The sequence below is a fragment of the Sander vitreus genome, chromosome 6 (assembly GCF_031162955.1).
Source record: "Sander vitreus isolate 19-12246 chromosome 6, sanVit1, whole genome shotgun sequence".
Lineage (NCBI taxonomy): Eukaryota > Metazoa > Chordata > Actinopteri > Perciformes > Percidae > Sander > Sander vitreus.
In genome coordinates, this window is record NC_135860.1 from 17124615 (window position 1) to 17148847 (window position 24233).

Sequence of the window (24233 nt, forward strand, 5' to 3'; positions counted from 1 at the left end):
GTCCTGACTCCCGCCGCAGGCCCAGCCCCGCCCAACCCCTACTGACTCATTATCGGCGCTACTGACTGCACCGGTCCAACAGCAGAAAGGGGGAGACTTTTTATGAATAGTCTCATATATGAATAATATTAAATAATATTTTCCCGGATGGTCTGAAAAGGTTGCTAAATTTGTCGCTAGTAGCTTTTTTTTTATAAATAAATTCGCTATAGATGGTCTGAAAAGTCGCCAAGTTGGCAACACTGAGAAACACAGATAGGTTTAAGTTTAAGTTTATTATAAGGATCCCCATTAGCTGACACCTAGACCCCTGGGGGAGCTTCCTGGGGTCCAAAACAACATTCAATCAGACAATATTAACTCATAATAAACATTTCATGACACATAGAGGATAAGAAAATAAACATAAACGGTCTCTAACTAAATAAAATGGAAACAACCAGAAAAACCCTAAGAAAAAAATATCTAGAAAACAAAATTACATTAAACTGCATTACATAGCTAACATAGGTTCACATGCCAGTTCACTTCCTGGGCACTGCCAAGGTGCTCTTGAGCAAGGCACGAACCCCCCCCCCACCGCTCAGGGCGCCTGTTCAGCAGTCGCAGCCCACTCACTCTGACATCTCTCCATTAGTGCATGTAAAGGACCTGAGCATGTGTGTGTGTATTTCAGGCCTGTGTGTAGTGTGTAATAACAACAGAGTGTAAATTGTAATTTCCCCATTGGGGATCAATAAAGAGTATAAATTAAATTAAATTAGGTAGCTCACAAAGACAAAGAAGGAAAACAAATATTTCTTACAACAAAAGAAAATAAAACCTCAAGATAAAAAATAAAAAAATAAAGGTGAGATTTGAGTTTCTTTTTAAAACTTGCCTTTCCTGTGATAAAATGTATGTTACTTGGGAGATTATTCCTTGAAAAAAATAGCTCTTTAAATGAAGGTTTTTTTCATATAATTGGATTTTGGTAAGGGTGGAGTCATCTGCCCCCTACTGGCTCCTCTTGTTAAATGAGTGGGGAAGTACACGGAGACCCAGAAGTATATCAGAACAAAAGCTCAGATAATCGAACGATAGATAGATAGATAGATAGATGCATTTAAATACAGCGCTATGTGGGGATCGAACCTCCAACCCCCCTTACAGACTTTTGTTCCCCAGCTTCTGCCCAACCCTTGTTGGAGGGCCCGCTCTGTCTGAGTTTATCTGTCCCCACTGAGAGCCTTGTAATGCAACCCCATGTTTTACCAGGAAGAAAGCTGGGCGGGTAGGATACCGACAGAACGCAGGACGGAGCCATTCCGAAGACTTAAGTTATGACTTTAATATGGCTGATCAGGGTCCGTTTTTAACTTCGTGTATTATTTTCTATCTGTCCATCGGTGCCGCGATATTCCAAATTCTCGAAGAGCCAAATTGGAAAGCAGCCAGAGACGAATATATCCTACAAAAGGAAAACATTCTGAAGAACCATGCCTGCTTAACAAAGGAAAGTCTGGATGAGATTATAGAGGTATGCATCTGTTTTTAATTGTGTGAAAGACGAAAAACACGGCTGTTAGAGAGAAGTTGTCCATGTGTCCTAAAGAAGGCAACATTAGGCTATCATTCTGTGAGTATAGCCTAACTTTTGCGGTGATTGATCAGATCTCCAATCAACTCTCATAAAGTTATTAGAGAGCCTAAAAGTAGGCTATAAATCAAACGAATAGAACATTGGCTACCTCTATTAGACTGTATGTCTATCTTTATATATTTTATATTTATTTTACATCAGTATAAAATAGTATATAGCCTATGGCTACGTTTACGACAAAGAGAAAAGAAGAAGTGCAATGCTCACTTTTTCCCCTTCTTTTCTTTTGAACCACCACTCCCCACCCCCAGCCTCAGGTAACAAACAAAACAGAATCAAACAAGCGCACATTAGGGGAAGTAAAATAAAATAAGGGGAGAAAACGCTTTAGACTGTGTTAAATTGGAGCTACATCTTGAGACAGTAAAAGAGAAGTCTCGTCGCCTTTAGGAAACCACAAAACGTGTTTTTCCTGTTTAAGAATAGACAACAACCATAAATCTGGCCGAAGCGGTATGTAGGCTGTTGGCCAACACGACTAAATGTTCTTTAATTGTAGCCTAATATCCATATTTGTTAGCGCGCAGGAATGTTGCGAGCATTCATGATTTAAACAGCACATGGATGGTGGTGTGCTGAGCGTGAATGCGCATGTCTCCTTCAACCTCAAAAATGTGAATGTTTGCACAAGGTGTGTCCGCTTTAATGGCTTAAGTGAGTTGTGAGGTTGACAGGGAAATAAGCCGCAATAAAGTTTTTTTCAATCACTACACGCTAGTGTTATTGGTGTTATTAAAGGAAAGTAGCAGCAAAAGTTATAGTAGTTTATGAATGGGTTTATTTGAGACTTTAGTGTGTTTACTCTTCCAGATAGTGTCACAGGCTGCGGGCCAAGGTGTGACCATCACTGGGGAGAAACATCGCAACTCGTGGGACTGGGCAAACTCTGTCATCTTTGCTGCCACCATTGTCACCACTATTGGTTTGTATGACATCTACAATATTTGCCACTGATATAATTAGCTGGTATTAGTTTTATGTTTACTGATTTCATTCAAGTTATTTATTCAGCCTACTTTTTATGTGCGACAGAATATACTATTTTAGCCATTTCATAAATGCATTTGGCAAACAAAATGACAGAAAAAAGCTCAATACTACTTTGTAATAATATTCATCATTTATTAATGCTTAGTCATAAAGAACAAAAGTATTTTGAAATCCTTTTAAAACCCTGGCCCCTTCTAATGAATTAAAACAATAACTGCACATGTGATGGCTTACAATGGTACTTTTTATTAAATCTGCAGTTGTAAATGTTAATTTGTAATGAAGGGATTTGTAAATGATCTCTTTGCAAGTGATCAAACTGTGTGTTGGAGAGGTCTTCCTGCAAAATGAACATCCAAGCAAGTTAAAAAGACAAAGCATATGTAAGAATTTATTTTTAAAATAATACTGTTAAAAAAGTAGGGCTGTCAAACGATTACATTTTCTTAATCGCGATTAATCGTTGAATTTCTATAGTTAATCGGGATTAATCGCATGTTTTATCACATGATTAAAATTCTATTATTTTGAATTTCAGAACTGTTTTTAAGTACACATGAGGGGCTTTCCGACCGGAGGGGTTTTTGCAGTTCTTAGAACTAAACGTTCCTAGAACACTTTTTTCATCGTGTTCCGATAGGAAAAAATTGGGGATTTTTAAGTTCCTCTGGCCTCAGTAGCGTACTTTTTTAGCTCCTACTTCAGAGCAGGGTCTTTTCCTTTTTCCCTTTTCCTAGGTGTACTTGATTGGTCGACCTTATAAGTCACGCCCACTGCCAACTCGGAAACTTGCAGAGAGAGCAACAACGGGACATTTTTAACAATTTTCACCATCTTATTCATCATTAAATTCACTTCTGACAACGTTTTAGGCGAGAAATTAACTGTTCAGATTTCGAATATAGGCAGTCTTGTGAAAATTGATGACAAATTGACAATTTGCTTCAAAGTTTTCAGCGTTCAGAAGCTCCATCAAGTGAGGCGACAGCCAGCAAGGGCCTGCCCCGGCGTCGCTCGGCTCGGTCATGCTCAGACACCTCGCTGTAAGCTGGAGGTCTCTCAGACCGCTCTCGTAAATAAGAGGCTTTTATTTCGCCGTTGACGGTTTGTTTGTTTAAATATCACAACACATGTCCATCATAAGATTAACGGGAACCTGTGGTTAACTGTCTTTTCGGAGTTAAACTCCACAAGCGTGTCCTGCGGCTCACCGGCAAAGACCGTTGCCGTGCTTGCGTCACTCCCTTACCCCTCCTACCAGTCCCCTATGGCCACTTGGCCAGTGGGAATGCAAATGGAAAAAAGATTTTGGGGGAGAGTAGTTCTTAGAACTGCTTAGAGTGTACTTTTCCTCTAAAAATACTATCCGGTCGGAAAGCACCTAATAACAATGGAAAGCCATTCTTACCAGTGTATCTTGATTGGGAATCAAATGAATGCAAAGAAAGTTACTTTATGAACTTGATTTTAAGATTTGTATTTGTTTATTACAGTATATATTTAATCTAGTCACACATTTGAACAAACAACTTTGAATGCACCACGAGGCTGTAAATTACCAGTTTCATTGAATGCACCGTCAACAGCAGCTGCAGATTGCTACATCCCGGTGTCGGAATCCTCTACAGTGAAATACAGTCACACTTGTAACCGTGTTTAATCCAGCTACTAGCTAGCGGTAGGCTAACGTTAGCTGCTGTCGAGTATAGTGTTAACTAGCGTCATGTGCAGCAATGTTTCTGTTGCCTGTAACGTCTGTAACATTTCAGAGCATCAGAGAGAAGTGCAGGCATATCAGTGGTACCAGAATGAGGCACCGAAATCCGCGTTGCCATTCCTGCAGCAGCAGGATGTGTTACGAAGAAGTACGGCAAAATAGTAGCCTGTTAGGCACGACGCAAAGCCGAGTCAAGTGAAAATAAATTAATAAATGGCGGCATGCGATAAAAAAAAATTAACGCATTATTCTCGGCCCTTAATCGCATCGCGATTAACGCGTTAATGCTGACAGCCCTATAAAAATACATTTCTGATCTTCTGCCATTATGAACCATCCAGACCTCTCAGGTCGTCTGGGACAGGTTTGCTTTCTGTCCCGAGTCAGAACTAAACTAAACAAGCAGTGTTCAGTTTCTATGCTCCACTGGACAAACTCCCAGAAAGCTGCAGGTCCGCTGTTTTTTTTTGTTTTTTTTTCAATAAAGGCTGAAGACTTTTTTTTGTTTGCTGCTGCCTTTTATTAAATTAAGTAATTGCTCATTTCTAACATTGCACTGTAACGTTTGTATTTTGTACCTGTCTTATTCGGTTTTGGCTTGTCTTAATTTCCATTCTTTTCAATTAATGTTTTTAATTGCTCTTTAATGTTTTGTGTAATGCACTTGTTGCTGAAATGTGCTATATAAATAAAGTTGCCTTGCCTAAAAGGATGCTAACCAGTAGCCAATTTTTTTTTTTTCAACCTGGCAACCCAAATTGTATCCTTATGGGTTTATTGCCCATCTAAAGGATTGATAAATTACTGATTAACCATTAATAAACGTTGTATAAACCTTTATAAAATATTCCTTATAATCTTTCAGAGTTGTGCGTTAACATATCCTCTTGTCTACAGGTTATGGTAATGTTGCTCCCAGGACTCAAGGTGGACGTATATTCTGCATCCTGTATGGTCTGTGTGGGATCCCCCTGTGTCTGGTATGGATAAGCGAGCTGGGCTCATTCTTTGGAGACCGGGCTAAACGTCTGTCCCAGGTTCTGATCCGTAAAGGCGTTTCAGTGGTAAGAATCTGACTGAAATCTGGAGTTAGTGTCTGAATACTGTATTAAACGGCAGCTCCATCAAGGTATTTTAATATTACATAAAGATGTTACGAGTAGGGCTGTCAGCATTAACGCGTTAATCGCGATGCGATTAAGGGCCGACTGAGCATAATGCGTTAATTTTTTTTAATCGCATTAATCGCATGCCGCCATGTATTAATTTTTTTTCCACTTGACTCGGCTTTGCGTCGTGCCTAACAGGCTACTGCCGTACTTCCTCGTAACGCATCCTGCTGCTGCAGGAATAGTAACGCGGATTTCGGTGCCTCATTCCGATCCGTACCGCCTGTACAATCCGTTCTGCGCATGCGCATAATTACGTAGTAGAAAACTAACAATGTCCCTGTGCGATTTGTACCACGCATGCGTTGAAACACTTTACGACCAAACATTTTTTATTAAATCTTTATTATACAATAGTCATAGCTACAAACAATCGAGAATTGTCACTGATCCAAAACCGTGTAGCGATGTCGTTGTGTTGTTTATGTTAATGTTTTTACTTTTAATACTTCGTCTTGACTAATAACCATAGACTGTCTATTATTAATGCGATGAAGTGTAAACGTACAAAAGTGTCCTTTTGAAGACGGGATGACAGCTCTTCCAGCTGTATACCGCTATAGTAGCTACATGCTAACGGCAGTAAACATGTCATCTTAGTCCGATTGTGTAGTGTTTGGTTCAGAAGCCTTTATCTGCGATTTTTGACGTTAGAAAGTGCTGCTTCGTTCCACTACAATCTAACGTTAGCATACTCATAGCTAACTATTATAGCTGCATGCTAACGCGACATAGCGGAGCATATAGGCTATAGCTAGCTATATATGTACGTATGTAGCAGGACTTTGTACTGTAAAAATCACCAATAAAGGCTTCTAAACCAAATACTAAACATATACAAATACAGTAAAGTGACCGGAATTTGGGGCGAAATGTCCAGCATTGAGCTACATAATAGTTTGCTAGGAGTTTGCTGGTCTCTCACATAGATCTCATTTGTAGCCCTGTTTTTACCTGATACTTTCATCGAAGTACAAACACATGAAGTGAGAGGTATACACATGCTTAAACTTTATTTAAAGCGTGATTGACCTGAAGCAGGACGGAGTCATGACTTAAAACACCAAAGCAAGGCTTCTAGCTCAGGCTAGCTAGCGTTAGCAAATTACCTTCAAAGTTGCAAAGAAATGATGAAACCTAAAATTTGAAGCCTTTATTTAATTTGCTACATGTGGTGTTGTACTGGATGGCCGGACGACCCTCCGTATATCATTAACAGATACTTTAGGCAACTCCAGCAAACACCTTGTAAACTTCATCTCTGCCATCATAACGGTCTACTGTCACTGTCTAATGTTTTCTTCTGGTAACCAGAAATGTCCAAACATCCTTACGCCAATGCGTGCATAGAGCTGTGAAGTTTGCCGGTGTTCGCGCAAGCGTAGAACTGATCAGGCAGTGTCGTAAAACACGTTAAAAACAAAACAGTTTCTGCGCATGCGCAGAACGGATCGTACAGGCGTTACGGATCGGGTACTGACAGCCACTGATATGCCTGCACTTCTCTCTGACGCTCTGAAACAGACGTTACAGGCATCGCTGCAGGTGACGCTAGTTAACACTATACTCGACAGCAGCGAACGTTAACCTACTGCTAGCTAGTAGCTGGATTAAACACGGTTACAATACTGACAGCTAACGCTAAACGGTGTAAAGTGCGACTGTATTTCACTGTAGAGGATTCTGACACCGGGATGTAACAATCTGCAGCTGCTGTTGACGGTGCATTCAATGAAACTGGTAATTTACAGCCTCGTGGTGCATTCAAAGTTGTTTGTTCAAATGTGTGACTAGATTAAATATATACTGTCCATCCATCCATCTTCATCCGCTTATCCGGGGTCGGGTCGCGGGGGTAGCAGCTCCAGCAGGGGACCCCAAACTTCCCTTTCCCGGGCCACATTAACCAGCTCCGACTGGGGGATCCCGAGGCGTTCCCAGGCCAGGTTAGAGATATAATCCCTCCACCTAGTCCTGGGTCTCCCCCGAGGCCTCCTCCCAGCTGGACGTGCCTGGAACACCTCCCTAGGGAGGCGCCCAGGGGGCATCCTTACCAGATGCCCAAACCACCTCAACTGGCTCCTTTCGACGCAAAGGAGCAGCGGCTCTACTCCGAGCTCCTCACGGATAACTGAGCTTCTCACCCTATCTCTAAGGGAGACGCCAGCTACCCTCCTGAGGAAACCCATTTCGGCCGCTTGTACCGTGGATCTTGTTCTTTCGGTCATGACCCAGCCTTCATGACCATAGGTGAGGGTAGGAACAAAAACTGACCGGTAGATTGAGAGCTTTGCCTTCTGGCTCAGCTCTCTTTTAAATCTACGGCGCGATAAATTGAATGTAATACCGCACCTGCTGTGCCGATTCTCCGACCAATCTCCCGCTCCATTGTCCCTCACTCGCTGAACAAGACCCCAAGGTACTTGAACTCCTTCACTTGGGGTAAGGACTCATTCCCTACCTGGAGAAGGCACTCCATCGGTTTCCTGCTGAGAACCATGGCCTCCGATTTAGAGGTGCTGATCCTCATCCCAGCCGCTTCACACTCGGCTGCGAACCGATCCAGTGAGTGCTGAAGGTCACAGGCCGATGATGCCATCAGGACCACATCATCTGCAAAAAGCAGCGATGAGATCCCCAGCCCACCGAACTGCAACCCCCTCTCCACCCCGACTACGCCTCGATATCCTGTCCATAAATACTACAAACAGGATTGGTGACAAAGCGCAGCCCTGGCGGAGGCCAACTCTCACCTGAAACGAGTCCGACTTACTGCCGAGCACCCGGACACAGCTCTCGCTTTGGTCGTACAGAGATTGGATGGCCCTGAGAAGGGACCCCCGTACTCCCGCAGCACCTCCCACAGTATCTCCCGGGACACCCGGTCATACGCCTTCTCCAGATCCACAAAACACATGTAGACTGGTTGGGCATACTCCCAGGCTCCCTCCAGGATCCTTGCGAGAGTAAAGATCTGGTCCGTTGTTCCACGACCAGGACGGAATCCGCATTGTTCCTCTTCAACCTGAGATTCGACTATCGACCGAACCCTCCCATCCAGCACCTTGGAGTAGACTTTACTGGGGAGGCTGAGAAGTGTGATACCCCTGTAATTGGCACACACCCTCTGGTCCCCCTTTTTAAAAAGGGGAAAAGTCCTTCTCTATGTCTTCTCCGAACTTCTCCCGCACACGCTGCTTTGCCTCTTTCACGGCAGAGGCTGCAGCCCTTCGGGCCCTTTGGTACCTTGCAACTGCCTCCGGAGTCGTCTGGGATAACATATCCCGGAAAGACTCCTTCTTCAGTCGGACGGCTTCCCTGACCACCGGTGTCCACCACGGTGTTCGTGGGTTACCGCCCCTTGAGGCACCTAAGACCCTAAGACCACAGCTCCTCACCGCAGCTTCAGCAATGGAAACTTTGAACATTGTCCACTCGGGTTCAATGCCCCCAGCCTCCACAGGGATGCACGAAAAGCTCCGCCGGAGGTGTGAGTTGAAAGTCTGTCGGACAGGGGCCTCCTCCAGACGTTCCCAATTTATCCGCACTACCCGTTTGGGCTTACCAGGTCTGTCCAGAGTCTTCCCCCACCCCCTGACCCAACTCACCACCAGATGGTGATCGGTTGACTATATATATATATATATATATGTGTATATGTATATACTGTAATAAACAAATACAAATCTTAAAATCAAGTTCATAAATTAACTTTCTTTGCATTCATTTGATTTCCAATCAAGATACACTGGTAAGAATGGCTTTCCATTGTTAATATGTACTTAAAAACTGTTCTGAAATGCAAAATAATAGAATTTTAATCATGTGATAAAACACGCGATTAATCACGATTAACTAAAGAAATTCAACGATTAATCGCGATTAAGAAAATGTAATCGTTTGACAGCCCTAGTTACGAGTTTCTTTTTCTCCCTTCTGTCAGAAAAAGGTCCAGTTAACCTGTACAGTCATATTCCTGTTATGGGGGCTGTTCGTGCACCTGGTGATCCCTCCATTTATTTTCATGTCTCTGGAAGGATGGAGCTACCTGGAGGGCTTCTACTTCTCTTTCATCACACTCACAACAGTTGGTTTTGGAGATTACGTGGCAGGTATGTTTGATTCATGGCATACATCATCTCAGGTTAATGTTTCTCTGAAGTTAATTGTGGGTCTGAACTTTTTGTTTCGTTAAATCCTTTGTTATAAATGTCACGCCGGTGCATCGGCTCTCGTTTCAGGTGTAAATCCAAACGTGGAATACCCCAGACTGTACAGAGTGTTTGCAGAGTTATGGATATACATGGGCCTGGCCTGGCTGTCTCTGTTCTTCAGCTGGAACGTCCACATGGTTGTGGAAGCCCACAAGGTGCTTAAGAAAAGAAGACACAGGCACAGACACCTGGAACCCGAGCCTGTCAAGGAGAAGCACAACCCAAAAGTAAGACCATCTGTTATCGACATCTTCAACTTCCTATCAGAGAAGGAGGAAGACTACAGCACCGTCATCAAGAAGATTGGAACCACAGCATATATAAGAAAGCCTGCAGAGAGCATAAATCGCTCCAAGAGCTGCAGCGACATCTTGGCCACCGACATCCAGACCCTGGATCACTCGCCTCGGCACAGGCGCATGCTCAGTGTCAGTCAATTGTTCATAAACGCAGAGGCAGTTGTGGAAGAAGGCGAACACGAGGTGCGTCCTCAAATACAAGAAAGCGACGGAGACACTAAACCCTCAGAATGTGTGAGGACAGATAATAAGGAGAACAAGGACAGTTGTGCATTTGATTCAGAAGCTGCTGGTATCTTCTTCACTGTACCGACCAAATGCGTTATGAAAAAGAAAAGGGTACAGCATCCTGGTGGTGGAAGGACTAGGTTTACAACATCGAAGGTAGTAGAGGAAGATGTGTTAATGGATAAAGATGAAAAAGGGTAAAAGATATTTTCTCCTATACCTTTACCAAAATTGTGGCTGTGTTGTGAGTTTTATATGAAAATATTATAAATACTGTTATAATTCAAGAAAACAAACATTTCATATCAAGAAAACAGCATTTTGTGAAAAGGACACAAAATGAATGTTAAGATGGTTTCCTGCTTTAAAATGACATGAGCCAGTGTCTGTATCAGGTAAAATATTACTCTTCTTTTGCCAACGCTGAATCAAGATTTTATTTTCATCACATATCTATCCAAATCTTTTCTTACAACATTTCTATTGTTAAACAGTAGTAACCATAGATACAAAATACACAGATTATTTCAAATCACAACACATGGCTTTGTGGAAAACAGTGCCAATTAGCAACTTTCCCTCATAGGGAGCTGCTACAGTGGAGGCTATGAGCACATGGCCGTTATCAGCGTACTCCTGACTCACCACCGGCTGCTCTGAATGAATGTTCTTGATCCGGATGACCTGGAGAAAACAGGAATAAAATTGTCAGGCAAATAAAATTACAATGCTGATATATCATTTCATAAAAACCAAAACAAAAAAAACACTAACCTCGGAGCCGGGTGGATCTTCAGGATCATACATTGAAAGCTTCATGCCATTTGGATGACAACCAAGCCATATGTCACCTGTCCTGTGGTCCACTTCAATGTTATCACAGAGTGAGCCAACAGCTACAGACTGGATGGAAAGATTACATAGAGTAAACTGATAATTATATTCTGTCCTCTAGGATTACTGATACAAAGTGTAGAGTGAAGCATGATGGCATCAAGGCTTAATGGTCAGCAGTCTCAACAGGCTGTTAAGGAAGGCCAGCTAGGTGATCAGGTTGGAACTAGACAGTATGGAGGCAGTGGCAGAGAGGAAGACAAAGGACATAAAATCAAAGCCATCTTGAATTACCCTTCTCAGTGTCTCTGCAACGAGCTGTGGCAGATTGGCAGCTTGTTGCAGAGAGAAAGATGAAGGACAAGATCAAAGCCTGGGAGTTGTTCCTCATCCATGTCGAGGGTCAAAGGAGAGAAGATGTTGTTGGCTGTACAGATTGTGAAGCTCCTTGAGGTAAATTTTTGATTTGTGATATATAAATAAAACACATTTGACTTGATGTTGTTAAGCTTTCTTGTTCTTGTTCTGCTGTACGCCTATTGGTGTGTACGTTCATTGAGAGAACAAAAAACAAATTCCTTGTACGTGTTCGCATGCTTGGCCAATAAAGCAGATTCTGACAGAACACAAAGTTTTAGCCATGACAGTAGACAATGCTGCAAAGAAGCTACAAATTCTAAAACACGAATGCTTCACACACACACATCGTCAACCAGCAGCACAGAAGATCTATAAAATCACCACAGTTTCAGGGTGGGCACTCAAGATTAGTGTCAACAGTTCAGTATCCAACCAAATGTCTCCCCTTATTGTTCCTGACTTATAGAGTTAAATAATGGCCAGAAAAGTGTTTTTACAGAACATCATAACCTCACAGTGAAGTTGACCTTTGACCTTTTAGATATAAAATATCACTTAATAATTTTATCGTATTAGACATTTGTGTGAAATTGTGTCATAATTAGCGTATTCATTTTTGAGTTATGGTCAAAAATGTGCTTCGTGAAGTCACAGTGACAACCAAATTTTAATCAGTTCATCCAAGTGGACATCTGTGTGCGGAGAACCAGAAAACTTTCACTTCACTGTTTTTATTCCGCTCATGGAAACAGACACATTTTATAATCAAACCACAAATTATTTGCTACATTGCAAAAAAAAATCTTATTTTACCAGCCCCTTTCTCAAATGATACAACAAACAGAAATAGATAGACTGTCGGTCAGTTAACAGTCAATTTTCCAGAGAAACGACAGAACTTAGAGAACTTAGAAAACTTAAAGCAGGTGTGGAGGCACAACAAAATCCACCTACCAACACCTCCGAGGCTCATTAATCAACACATTATATCTTGTTTACTAAAGCCGTACAAAAAGTGAAGTGTAAAAACAATTTCAGGTCTCACAGGGGGGTTTCCAATCTTTATGACAAGCTAAGGTAATTGGCTGCTGGCTGTATCTTCATATTTAACTGATGAAAGAGTAGTATTGAGCTTCTCATCTAACTACTGGCAAGAAAGCAAATAAGCATATTTTCAAAAATGAACTATGCCTTTATTTCTTTATTTTTCGCTGAGCGTAGAAAATAAGAAAACACTGTATTACCTTAAGATGCACTAATTGTTCCCCTTCTTGTCTTTCATAAACGTCAATCGCATGGTCAAGGGTGTCTGAAATATAAATATACCTGTAAAGAAACAAAACCAATTGCTGTTTTATTATTTTAGTGATGCAAAGAAAACATACTGCTATGGAAATACATTCAATTTATAAAACATGCAGTGACTGCTGAAATGAATTGGGAATAACCGTTTGTCAGGCGATATGTTGATGCCATTTGCAGACATAAAGCCATCTGCTGCCACCCTCACTTCCTTTGGACTGTAGTACACCACATCACACCAGGGGAGACCCAGGAGGACAGTCAGAAAGTGGAGCACTTCATTGGGAAAGGAGTGATCATTCGTGGCGTAGAAGCTCTCTACTCCGATTGCAACAATGTCATTGACACTGAAAGAAACGATGAATGAGATAAAAGCATATAGAGATTGTCAAACGTCAACATGTGTGACACTAGGAATGATTTATTATACAGTACATACCTGTGGAGTAGGGGGTGGGTAATAGTTTTTAGGTGCACAAGTGTGTTCTCCTCAACAAAATGAAAGATCTCCACTTGGCTTTTGTGGTGCGGGTGATTGACAACAAACAGGTACACAGAGTCATCTGCAAACAAACATCAATGTGCTGTGTATTATTCATTACCTTTAGAATATAACAATCATGCACATTTCTCTCCGGACCTCACAGCATGGTTGAATAAAAAACATTTCTGTCAGTGTCTGACCCGTGCTCTGGTATTACTGTCACACCATTACAATTTAATGTTTTATTTAAAGTTGTAATCCCTAAGCTTTCAGTCCTGGTTGATATAGCGACACTTGAGGCTACTATCTTAACAGAGAGTGTGGTTTAACCAACGAAATAAAATGAATAGAAAGGACATTCCCATTCAAATCAACGTAGCAGAATGGTCAGAGCGGCGGCCATTTTTATGTGTAACGTTATGTGTACTGTAGCACCATGTGGCGTGGGAGCATGGCGGAGTGAGCAAGCTAGCTAACTAGCCAGCCAGCCGTCCGCTTTGCATCGGTTACAGAAAATGAGCCCAACAGCGGTCTGGGTCTAACGGTCCCTCCTCCTCACTCCCTACTGCTTCAGAGAACCTCCCCCGAACTGCAACAAACTTCATGGCCCCACTGACTTGTGTTGTCACTATGACAACTACAGCCATTTTGTTTTGTTCTAGTCAAATGACCATGGCAAACAGCTCAATGTTCTTTCTATCCAATTTTATTTCTATGGGTCGAACACTGCAGATCCCAGAGAAATGGCCATTGTCTTATTATGTTGACACGTTTGATGAACAATCACAGTAAATGCTAACCTCTGTGACAATAACAGCGTGTTTCTTGTGGCTGCTTCACAATTAAAAAGCCCCCCAGTGTTTGTCTGGTTGGTGTCTTTTAATGTAAAGCAACAGCAGTGGAAAATGTTGGGTTAGCATTAGCAGCTCTGATATGGCTGTAAATTACTATACAGTTAACAGTTAAATCTGATATCAATGAGATCAAAGTACAAACAGTAACACTGCATTCCTGGGAATCAAATCCCCTGTATGTGTGAAGACAATTTTAACCCCTCGTGGGAATGGCAGACTCCACCACTACCAACAAAAGATAGGTAATTATTACTGAAAGTAAATACATTTAATTAATATTGCAGAAATGCAGACCATAAATAAGGGCAAACATCTGGTTTGATTTCATGGAAATATTAAATATTCTAACTTTAAAAACGTTTGTTCATTGTTATTAATTGTATTTTCCTTATTTCTAATTAGTTGTTATTGTTGTACCAATTTGTAATTTTGCTGAGTCAAAACTGCTAAAGAAGAGCTAAGCAACCATGAATACAATTCAAATCTCTGGGGCAGCAGAGTAAAATCCTTAAAAACTATATTTTCAATCCATTTTACTTCCTCCAAGGGTCCTCCAAAGCCTGGTAAGTAATATAATTACAACCCAAAACTTATGAATCCAGGTCTCCTCCATTTATTTTTATTACATTTTTTATGGAAGTATGTTGGGTCTCGTTACCTGTAAATTACAAACTAGTAAACACATGAGGTTTGCTTAGCAATCTGCTGTACCACTAAAGGATCACATTACTGTATATCTGCAGGGATATGCGTGAGTCAACAAATTCTTTGCCACGTCCTTTCAAGGAAATCTGTGATTGTAACAACTGGTTTTCCATTCTGTTCCTTTCTCTCTAATTAGCTGGATTACTGTATACTGTAACATTTTGCCTTTATTGTTCTTCAACAGAACACAGCAAGGGCCAGAGACTCACTTCCAGTTCATTTCATTTGGTATGCATTAGATGAGCGTTCATCATAACAATCACAGTGCCTTAAAGACATCTTTTGATGTAAAGAAACTGGAACTTTATTTGTCTTTTGTAATTTATTTATTTTTCTTGTCTTTTAAAGCCTTTTTTGCATAATTTGGTCCAAGTATAAAGTATACACTAAAAACTGGTAATAGATTCATGTTCAGTGTTTAAATGTTTCATGTTGAAGACATTTACAATCTTTCATTTAAAAAAAAAAAAAATTGTGTGATAATTTCATGCATAGATGCATGTTTTTGTTGTTGTATAGTTATATAGAGATGTTGCATCTGACTATATAACTCCTCCCTATAGACACGCATTGTGTCAAAACGGGTCTCACAGCATGTATCTCCACATCACATCTCAATATTCTTGGACAATTATGTACAATAATTACTTGGTGCAATAATTTATCAGCTACATGTACAAAGGTTATTTCTGCACTGATGCTACTTATAATCACACTGTACTTATTTATGTTCATACTGTATTTATGTTGACACTGCACTACAATAGTATTTGTACAATCCATTTGAAACAATCTTTTTAACCTAATCTTACTTGTAACCTAATCTAACTTACTTCTACTTAACGTTTTTATTTCTTTCTTATTGTAGCTATGTTACTTTATGTACGTTATACACTCAGCGACTTGCTCTTTTTTACTCTTATTTTACCTTTAATTTGACTGTGAGAAACTGCAACTAAAAAGTATTCTGATGACTCAGATTCAGGTTTGTACTTTACCTGCTTCATCGATGTATACACTAATGCCGTGTGGGTTGAAAGAGCTGAGGTCGAGCTCTCCTTTGATTTGCAACTCTATTGGAGTTGGCTTCGGGTGCAGCAGATCCAAAATGTACATTTTCCCTGGTTCATCAGAGAATGAAGGCATTCCAGGATACTTCAACCCCTGAGTGGGAAACACTGCATGTAAGATGTTGATGCAGATCTATGATTTTGCTTAAATTATGTCAACTAACAGGTAATCACAACTAATTTAAAACAGTTGACACATAATTTAACATAATGTAAAAGATTATTTAAAGCTGGGGTAGGCACTTTATTTTTGACGTTGGGCAAAAAAAAATCAATAATAACCTTTCAGCATTTTGTAATTCAATTGGCCTTAGAGAAAACCAGAATTCTGCACCTCCTCCTTGCCTCGGTATTCAGGCTTTAGTAAATCTATCCGTTATAGGAGACTTTAGCCAATCACAGGTCATTTCACAGAGAGAGCGTTTCTATTGGTTGGTCTACAAATGCTGATGCACATGCAAGTTCTGTTTACAGTAGTCAAGGGTTTAGGGCTGCAGCTAATTCAATTAAATAAGAGACTTTATTATAGAGGCACAAAATTGTGTAAAATCAGTAGTCCAGTTCATTGTCCAGTAAGCGGACATTTGCTGTGAAAACAGTCGGGGGATCTGGTCTGCTGGGGTTAGCCTTTAGCCTAGCACAAACACTCATTGGCTCATTTGCCGGCACTGCGTACTGCTGCCCTCTGAACCAGGAGACGTGTAAGAGGTGTGAGGGGAAACGTAAACATGATAGACAAGACGGTAGTTTGCCTGCTGCTAACCCCAGCTCGTGCCTGCGGCAAAGTCAAGTTTATATTTGTGTAGCTAACTAACGTTAAAGCTTTAAATCACAGTATGTCAGCTCAAAGAGTTTTACAAAGAAAATGGGTGTGGTATTAGTACTTTACTTAAGTGAATGATATGACTACAGAGGACAGAGGGTGGACAGAGAGGGGAGAGGAAGCAGGAGGAAGTTTCACTCTACTTTATATTCTGGCGGTTTTGTTTTTTTTAATCCTACTTCCTGCAGCTTTAAAAAAAAAAAAAATTGCATTGATGCAGTGGTTAAGATTTATGTAGTCTTGCATTGCCAGACCTTCTTTCACAGCGCTGTAGAGGAGGGTCTGGCTAGTCCAAATAGTATTCCGGGATGGAAGAAAAAAAAAAACGTGCTCTGGTTTATTGCCATTTCTTTAAACCAATCACAATTGTCATGGGCAGTGTTAAGCGCCAGACGGCGCCCCGGTGCCGCTGCAAAATAGTTACGGGAAGGAACTTGTTTTGGTGGAACGTGTACATTCAAAAGTTGTTTTAGTCCTTGATTTCATGTTGTTCACGGAGAAGGAGAACCAGAAAATGAGTAGGGGGAAATGCAAAGCTACCAAGCCACAGCCGAGCGACATGGGTCGCCGCAACGTGTAGTTACATTTTTCGTGAGGTGCACGTTGGCCTACGGTCGGTAGCGCCACGTACCTACGTATGTAGCTACGGCAATAGATTTTACGCAGAAGCATAAATCACTCTTTAACCATAGTTGTCATAAATCGACCAGAGTTTAAAATTACAACACAAAGAAAGCGGAAGGTAATGGACATCCGGCGGAATTTCCGGCAGCACCGAAGCAATCACAGAATTGGAACATTGTGGATATAGACTAAGATTTATGCAACTATGCAAACATTTTAATAACATACTGTGCTTAGAAAGGTCAGTCCATCTCTTAGTATTGTGATATCCTCTGCCCCATATTCTGCACAAAACAAAATAAAGCTGGTTATATATTACCACACTGCTGACACTTGACCTAATGTCAGTAAACTGGACTTCAAACTCTTCATGTGAGGTCCCGTTTTACAAGTCCAGAAACATGTTTAAATTAAAGAACATATTTGACAAATCCAAACATTAAGACACAGACATAAACAAAGTTAAAAATGCCTACCAATATTCTTTAAATAATGACAGTTGAGGTGTTTCACAGGCACATCTCTGGACGTGAGGGTCATTTCCCTGCAGAGAAAATTTAAATATGACAAAGCATTTCATAGGAAAACAAAACAGATCCTGCCAGTCATAATCTGTCATTTGCCGAGCTTGAGTAGGCTAGTGATACACTTGTACATTCTTCTCTACGTGCATTCCCATACTTTATCTTTGAAACAGCTGTCAACTTTGATAAGCAGTACTAAACCTCTACTTTACCTCCATATATGGTCTGCAATTTACTATTAAAAAATAGTAAATACTTACTTTAGTTGAAGAAATCGGTGTCCAATGAAAGCTGCAATAGCAGCAACAACAGCAGCAACAATTACTTTCTTCATGACAGCCATGTTTAGAAATTAAAAGGTGAAACAGGAAGCCTTTCAGAGTGCATTTACATGGCAGCACCAAAGATGGAGCTAGAGCGTGTACCCAAGAAGCACCATTACATATGTTCTATATCACAATTATTCCAATAAAAAATGTCTCACCCAGCAACAGATATATATATGGCAAGCCTACAAGTCACTTCAGTATTTATTTAATCACACTCACAATCACACTGTGTCAGCACACCTGAAACAAATGTGACAATAGCAATTAAAACATTCAGTTACAAACGATGCATCTGTACAGATTTCAAATGTTCAGGTGACCAGTGAAAATATTATTTTCATGATACACAGCAAAGCAAATGTTTGATTGAAAATATTGTTTTAGTACTTATTGCAGAGTGGTTCAAGTATCCAGGAAGTTCAGTAACTTCTGTGTCTGAAAGCACTTTCAAATATGCTGTTGTAACCAGGGCGTATTGCTATACTGTAGAATCAGGTAAACGCAACGCATTTACCTTCCTCCAGCGATCCTAGTGGATCTTCAGACACTCTTTTCTAGGTTTATTATCAGATCCTGTCTAGTAGAACAGGGTAAAGCATTTTTCATGTGCTGTAATATCCATGTATATATACATCATCATTCAAATCATCACTACATCATATGTTTAAGAATAATTGCCTACTTCAAATCACAGCACAGAGCTTTATGGAACACAGTGCCAATGAGCAACTTTCCCCCATAGGTAGCTGCTACAGAGGAGCCAAGGAGCACGTGGCCATCGTCAGCGTACACCTGAGTCACCACTGGCTGATCAGAATGAATGTTCTGGATTTGGATGATCTTAAGAAGACATAATCATGAGAAAGGAGGATAGCTAGATGAATATGGATAAATAGACAGATCTTCTGTTTAGGTAAGCAGAATATGGCAGATAACAGCAAAATAAACGTGATATTGTTATATGTTGTCAGGCCTCTCACAAGTGAACGGACAAACCTCTGATCCAGGCGGGTCCTTGGCATCAAACATAAAAAGTTTCCATGCATTGGGGTGACAGCCTAACCACAGGTCACCAGTTTCAGGTTCCACTTCCACATTGTCACAGAGTGAACCCACAGCCACAGACTGGTGAGGTGTCACAGACAAGGTTATGATTATACATGCATCTTGGTATCTTGACTTAATTAACAATTCTAGCATAACCTGTTTTTCTTCTTAACTCCCTTACTGTTAAGCATCAGTGTTGGTTTCGCAGCATTTTAATGCTATTTGTGTCTACTCGTATTTGTATTTCAAAGTAATTTTTTCAAATTAAAATCTATGTATTGATACTTCACGTTACCTCCATTAAAGATGTAAACGTTAATGGAATAATAAACAACTGTATTTGACATAATTCAATTTCCTTTATCATTCAACATTATTGTAAAAACTGTCACAATTAACATTACAAAGGCATGGGGAATGTAAAAACAATACTCAAATAATGCTGGAAGTTTCCTTTAAAGGATGCTGTCTTTGCAAAAAAATAATTCTGAAAGTAATGTCAACTAGAGCTGGGTAATAAGTTAACATTTGTTGATTTTTAGCTGATATAATCATATTGTGTTTTTTGTTTCACAAAGTTCTGACATCTAAATAGAGTATTCCCCTAATGTCTTTAATTAAAACATAAATAACGACTACTGTACAATATTTGAAAATTACTAACATCCTGATGATTTCTATCATGATACCCATTTCCTCCATACATTCTAACCCTAAATGTTTTTTAAGAATTAAGAAATGTAGAAATAATTACACACAAATACTGTATAGTGTAATATTTGTATAATAATATAAAAATTAAGTAACACAAAATTCAATAAAACATAAATTAAAAAATGATTAAAGTTGATGAAGCATATTCATTTATCAGTCTTAAAATGGATTATCGAAATGTGCCATAAGATATCGCTGACATTTGGAATTATTTACCTTCACAGTGACCAACCCATTGTCTTCTTTCCGCTCCAGCACATGCACATTGTGGTCAAATAAATCTACCACATATATATGTCTGTAAATGAAAAAGAATATTAAAATGAAGAAATTCAGACATTTCAATGATAAATAACCATTATGCTGCATTTTTTATTCTTACCTTTTGTCTGGTGAGATATTAATTCCATTTGCAAAGTAATATCCCTCAGAGACCACTTTTACTTCCTTAGGACTGTAGTACACAACATTAGCCCAAGGCTGAGACAGAAAAGGCTCCACCAAACTTTTAAGGAGTTCATGGGTAAAGTAGTGATCATTGGTTGCATAGAAGCTCTCCACTCCCACTGCCACAATATCGTTTACACTGCATGGAAAGATAAATCAGAATTGAAAAATGACTTTTATTTTATACAATAATTATATTATTAGACACAATATGCATAACTATTTTATGATAAGATGGGATAGTTTTACAAATATTGTTGCACACTGACTACATCACCCTATTGTATACAGTAAATCTCAAGTGCAGTTACTGTACCTGTGGAGAAGGTCATGTTTTATGGTTTTCAGATGCAGCAGTGAGTGGTCGTCCTCAACATATTGGAACAGCTCTACTTGGCTTTTGTGTTGAGGATGATTGACGACAAACAGGTATATTGCGTCATCTGATGAGGAGCAAGGAAAGCACTGTAAATAAAAATACTGGCTGAAACTGTGTGTGTGTGTGTACACATAAGAGAGACATGCATAACTTCAAGTTTAAAAAAAAAACAAAAAACTGAATTATCGAAGCTACAATAGGTACAGACACTAAAATGAGACCAATGAGCTCAATACATGTTGGAGGTCTAAACTGCTCCATTTTACCGTTGTAGGAAAATCTACAACTACTTTTCCCTCAAAAAGAATCCCATGCATTTTCATACAAATTGACACCAATTACTTGTTTTTTTAGCACTGACATATTACAAGTATAATATGCAATAACTTATTCAAAAAACAATGTATAGACCAATAAAAAAGTAATCCCTCTCAATCATCACTTCTGACCCAGTAGAAGTGTGTGCAGGTGTCTGTATCTGCAGAGACCCTGCCCTCTGCCTGGATTTTTCTCTTTTCTTTTTATTAAGTCGGGACATTTTGGGGTGTCAACAAAGACCCATTGGGCCCACTTGGGTGTGTAACCCCCAGCCAATAATAGCGTTCTCTTTTCCCACCACCGCTTTTTCCCCTAGCGTCTCATACCGACTCATCTCCGTGCGTGTTGTAACTCTGTCTGACGCACCCACCACTAGCCTCGCTTAGCACAGATCTAGGAGGTAACCGACTCCATCTAGCCTACTGCTCCCAATAAGTGAAAAAAATAACGCCAACATTTTCCTATTTACATGTTGTAATTTGTATAGTCACAGCGTGTACAAATAACAAGGTCACATGAGACACAGCCATCTTCTAACCGTAAACACACTGGGAACTAATTCTCAGAAGGAAGCACTGCTACTTGGGCAGAGTGATTGGCACAACACCTGAAAAGCACCGTTGTTACTCTCTGCTCCTCACCACGGCGCTTCTCAGGTGCACAAAATCACTCCGCCCAAATAGCAGAAGTAACAGTGCTTTGCCTTCTGAGTTCCCAGTATGTAAACGGTTAGAAGATGGCTGTGTCTCATATGACTTTGTTATTTGTACACGCTGTGACTATACAAATCACAACATGGAAAAAGGAAAATGTTGGCGTTATTTTGTCACTAATTGGGAGCAGTAGGCTAGATGGAGCCGGTTACCTCCAGGATCTGTGCTAAGCGGGGCTAGCGGTAGGTGCGTCAGACACGGAGATGAGAAGGACTGGATGGACTTATCTAACTCTGGGGGATATGGTGAATAAGCTAAAGTCCTAATAAGTCTGCGTGTTCCTTTAAGGTGCTATCTTGTAGAGACGTGTGTACGTGTGTGTGTGTGTGTGTGTGTGTGTGTGTGTGTGTGTGTGTGTGTGATATGTGTGCAACAACACATACGTGATAAGTGCTTGTATACCTCTTAGATCGGTGAATACACTGATGCCATGAGGGTTGAATGATTCCAGATCAAAGTTTCTTGGCATGCGCAGCTCCACTGGTTTCATCCGAGGATCTTCCATATCAAGGGAGAAGATCTTGCCTGGCACATCTGAGGATGGTAGTCCAGGATACTTCAGACCCTTGAGATATATTAACTTAATTATGCAGAACATATAGAACATTGCAGAGTGGGTTGTAAAAGAACAAGCCTTAGGTCAGATTTAGTGGCATAACCCTTATAGGAGTTGTTTTTTTTCTCCGCTGTACCTAAATAACACCTTTTTCTGCAGTTTAAGAAATGCCAGCCAAGTACACTTCAAGAGAAAAACAGATAAACCAAATGGTCTTTATGGGAAGTTCATGCGGTTTTCAGGAAGGACTGTTTAATCTTCAGAGATCATTGGAGGGAATAAACAAACAAACAATATCCATAATAGCTGCAACGATTAGTCGATTTTCGGAAGAAAAAATAAATAAATAAATAAATAAATCGGCCACCATTTTACTGATTGACAAGTCATTTTCAAACACTAAATGCCAAAATGGACTCGAACAGTAAGAATTCATGCTTTGCTCTGTTTAAGTGCACTGTGAATTAAATAGGTTTGGGTTTTGGACTGTTGGTAAGACAACAAATTAATCGAGGGACATTTTTAATAATTTTCTGACATTTTATGTAGACGATTTATAAAAATCAGCAGATTAATCGATAATGAAAATAATCGTTGGTTGCAGCCCTGATCAATAACAATAAAATAAATGTTTTAAAAAAAACACAAGTTAACGGCCCTGACTGATATATTGAAAGAGTCAGGCCGTGATGATAAGATAAGCAAAAAAGCACTTTATTGAGTTGCACTGCTGCATTCAAGGCTTACATTTGGCTGCTCTACAACTCAAATACTCACAGTGCTGATAAAGGCAAGCCCGTTTCCAAGGATCGTTATATCCTCTGAGCCATAATCTGAAAGCACGAGAGTTGCACAGTTAATTTTAATGTTCGCTTAACGTTCCTCTCAAATTTTTGCTACGTTTTCTCCTGGAGTTACTTACCCAGATTTTTCAGCGCAACACAGTTGGGGAGGTGATTCTGCACCAGCTCCCTAGAGGCGAGGGTCGTTTTCCTGCAATGTTTTCAAAGTTACCTTAGGTCAGGTGGCCAGAATAAAACTTTGTTTTCTAAAGAAAAACTCTGGAACAGGCGGAACATATTCCTCGTTTCGACATTAACGGAGTTGCTTTTTATTTTACCTTAAGTTGACAATCCTCTCTCCGAGCAGCGCCGATAGGGCAGCTATTACAAGCGAGATGAAAGCCACCTTTCCCATTTTGGAATCACGACGGATCAATTTTACAAACTGGTTTTAATGCCAGACTACTTCAGCCGAGGCGTGTCACAGCAGGCGCAACTAATGCTGCCTTCATGACTATCGGAAATATGTGAACAAATCTGTTTATTTTTGTTGCAAGCATGTGAACAAACATGTCTTCTTTTGTTGTTAGTGATTAACGTTGTTATCTTGTATTTGGTGCATGTACGAGGTATACGTGCAGTTTAGTGTCCCAAATTCCCCATACAATGTCCTTAATTAATTATGAACCTGCTAAACCACCTGTGCTACCCTAACCCTACCCTAACCTGTCTCAAATAAGACCCTCATAATTTGGGACACTCCGTTTTTGGAAAATAATTTGTGACACTAAACTGCACGTAAGCACATATACGAATACTCCAGTTACTTACAATGGCATCTTGCATTTTCCACACTGGCATTCGATATGATAGACCCATAGACTGTAAATATGGATAGACCTGATGCACGATCCCCCACTCTTTATCTTGCATCTGCTGGACCATAGTCCTGTATCGTTATCTCCTGATTCACAAGATAAAATACGGGACATTTGATGTTGTGTTTAGTATTTCTGATTTCCAACATATGAGAAGGACATGAATGCAGCATTATTCCGAATGGTTTGAGCCACTAGTCCTTATCCAAATTGCATCTAAAAACAGCTCAA

General features: G+C 40.2%; 3 protein-coding genes across 3 annotated transcripts; 1 reads left to right on the plus strand and 2 right to left on the minus strand.

Annotated features, from left to right (window-relative positions):
• Window positions 1–1016: 1016 nt before the first annotated feature.
• On the plus strand, window positions 1017–11592 carry LOC144519767 (potassium channel subfamily K member 5-like). The gene is made up of 5 exons (XM_078253179.1): window positions 1017–1519; window positions 2453–2564; window positions 5247–5413; window positions 9462–9630; window positions 9760–11592. The coding sequence occupies exons 1-5, from the start codon at window positions 1334–1336 to the stop codon at window positions 10458–10460; spliced, it is 1335 nt and encodes a 444-aa protein (XP_078109305.1). The 5' UTR covers window positions 1017–1333; the 3' UTR covers window positions 10461–11592.
• Window positions 10683–18297, minus strand: LOC144519768 (serum paraoxonase/arylesterase 2-like). The gene is made up of 9 exons (XM_078253180.1): window positions 18100–18297; window positions 17792–17859; window positions 17544–17599; window positions 15797–15962; window positions 13195–13318; window positions 12902–13102; window positions 12698–12779; window positions 11034–11162; window positions 10683–10943 (listed from the first exon to the last, which is right to left on the minus strand). Exons 1-9 carry the CDS (start codon window positions 18180–18182, stop codon window positions 10782–10784), a joined length of 1071 nt encoding a protein of 356 aa, XP_078109306.1. The 5' UTR covers window positions 18183–18297; the 3' UTR covers window positions 10683–10781.
• Window positions 18298–18350: 53 nt separating this feature from the next.
• Window positions 18351–23620, minus strand: LOC144519770 (serum paraoxonase/arylesterase 2-like). Its single transcript, XM_078253181.1, has 9 exons — window positions 23463–23620; window positions 23265–23335; window positions 23120–23175; window positions 22189–22351; window positions 20693–20819; window positions 20312–20515; window positions 20146–20227; window positions 19165–19293; window positions 18351–19008 (listed from the first exon to the last, which is right to left on the minus strand). The coding sequence occupies exons 1-9, from the start codon at window positions 23537–23539 to the stop codon at window positions 18847–18849; spliced, it is 1071 nt and encodes a 356-aa protein (XP_078109307.1). The 5' UTR covers window positions 23540–23620; the 3' UTR covers window positions 18351–18846.
• Window positions 23621–24233: the final 613 nt, after the last annotated feature.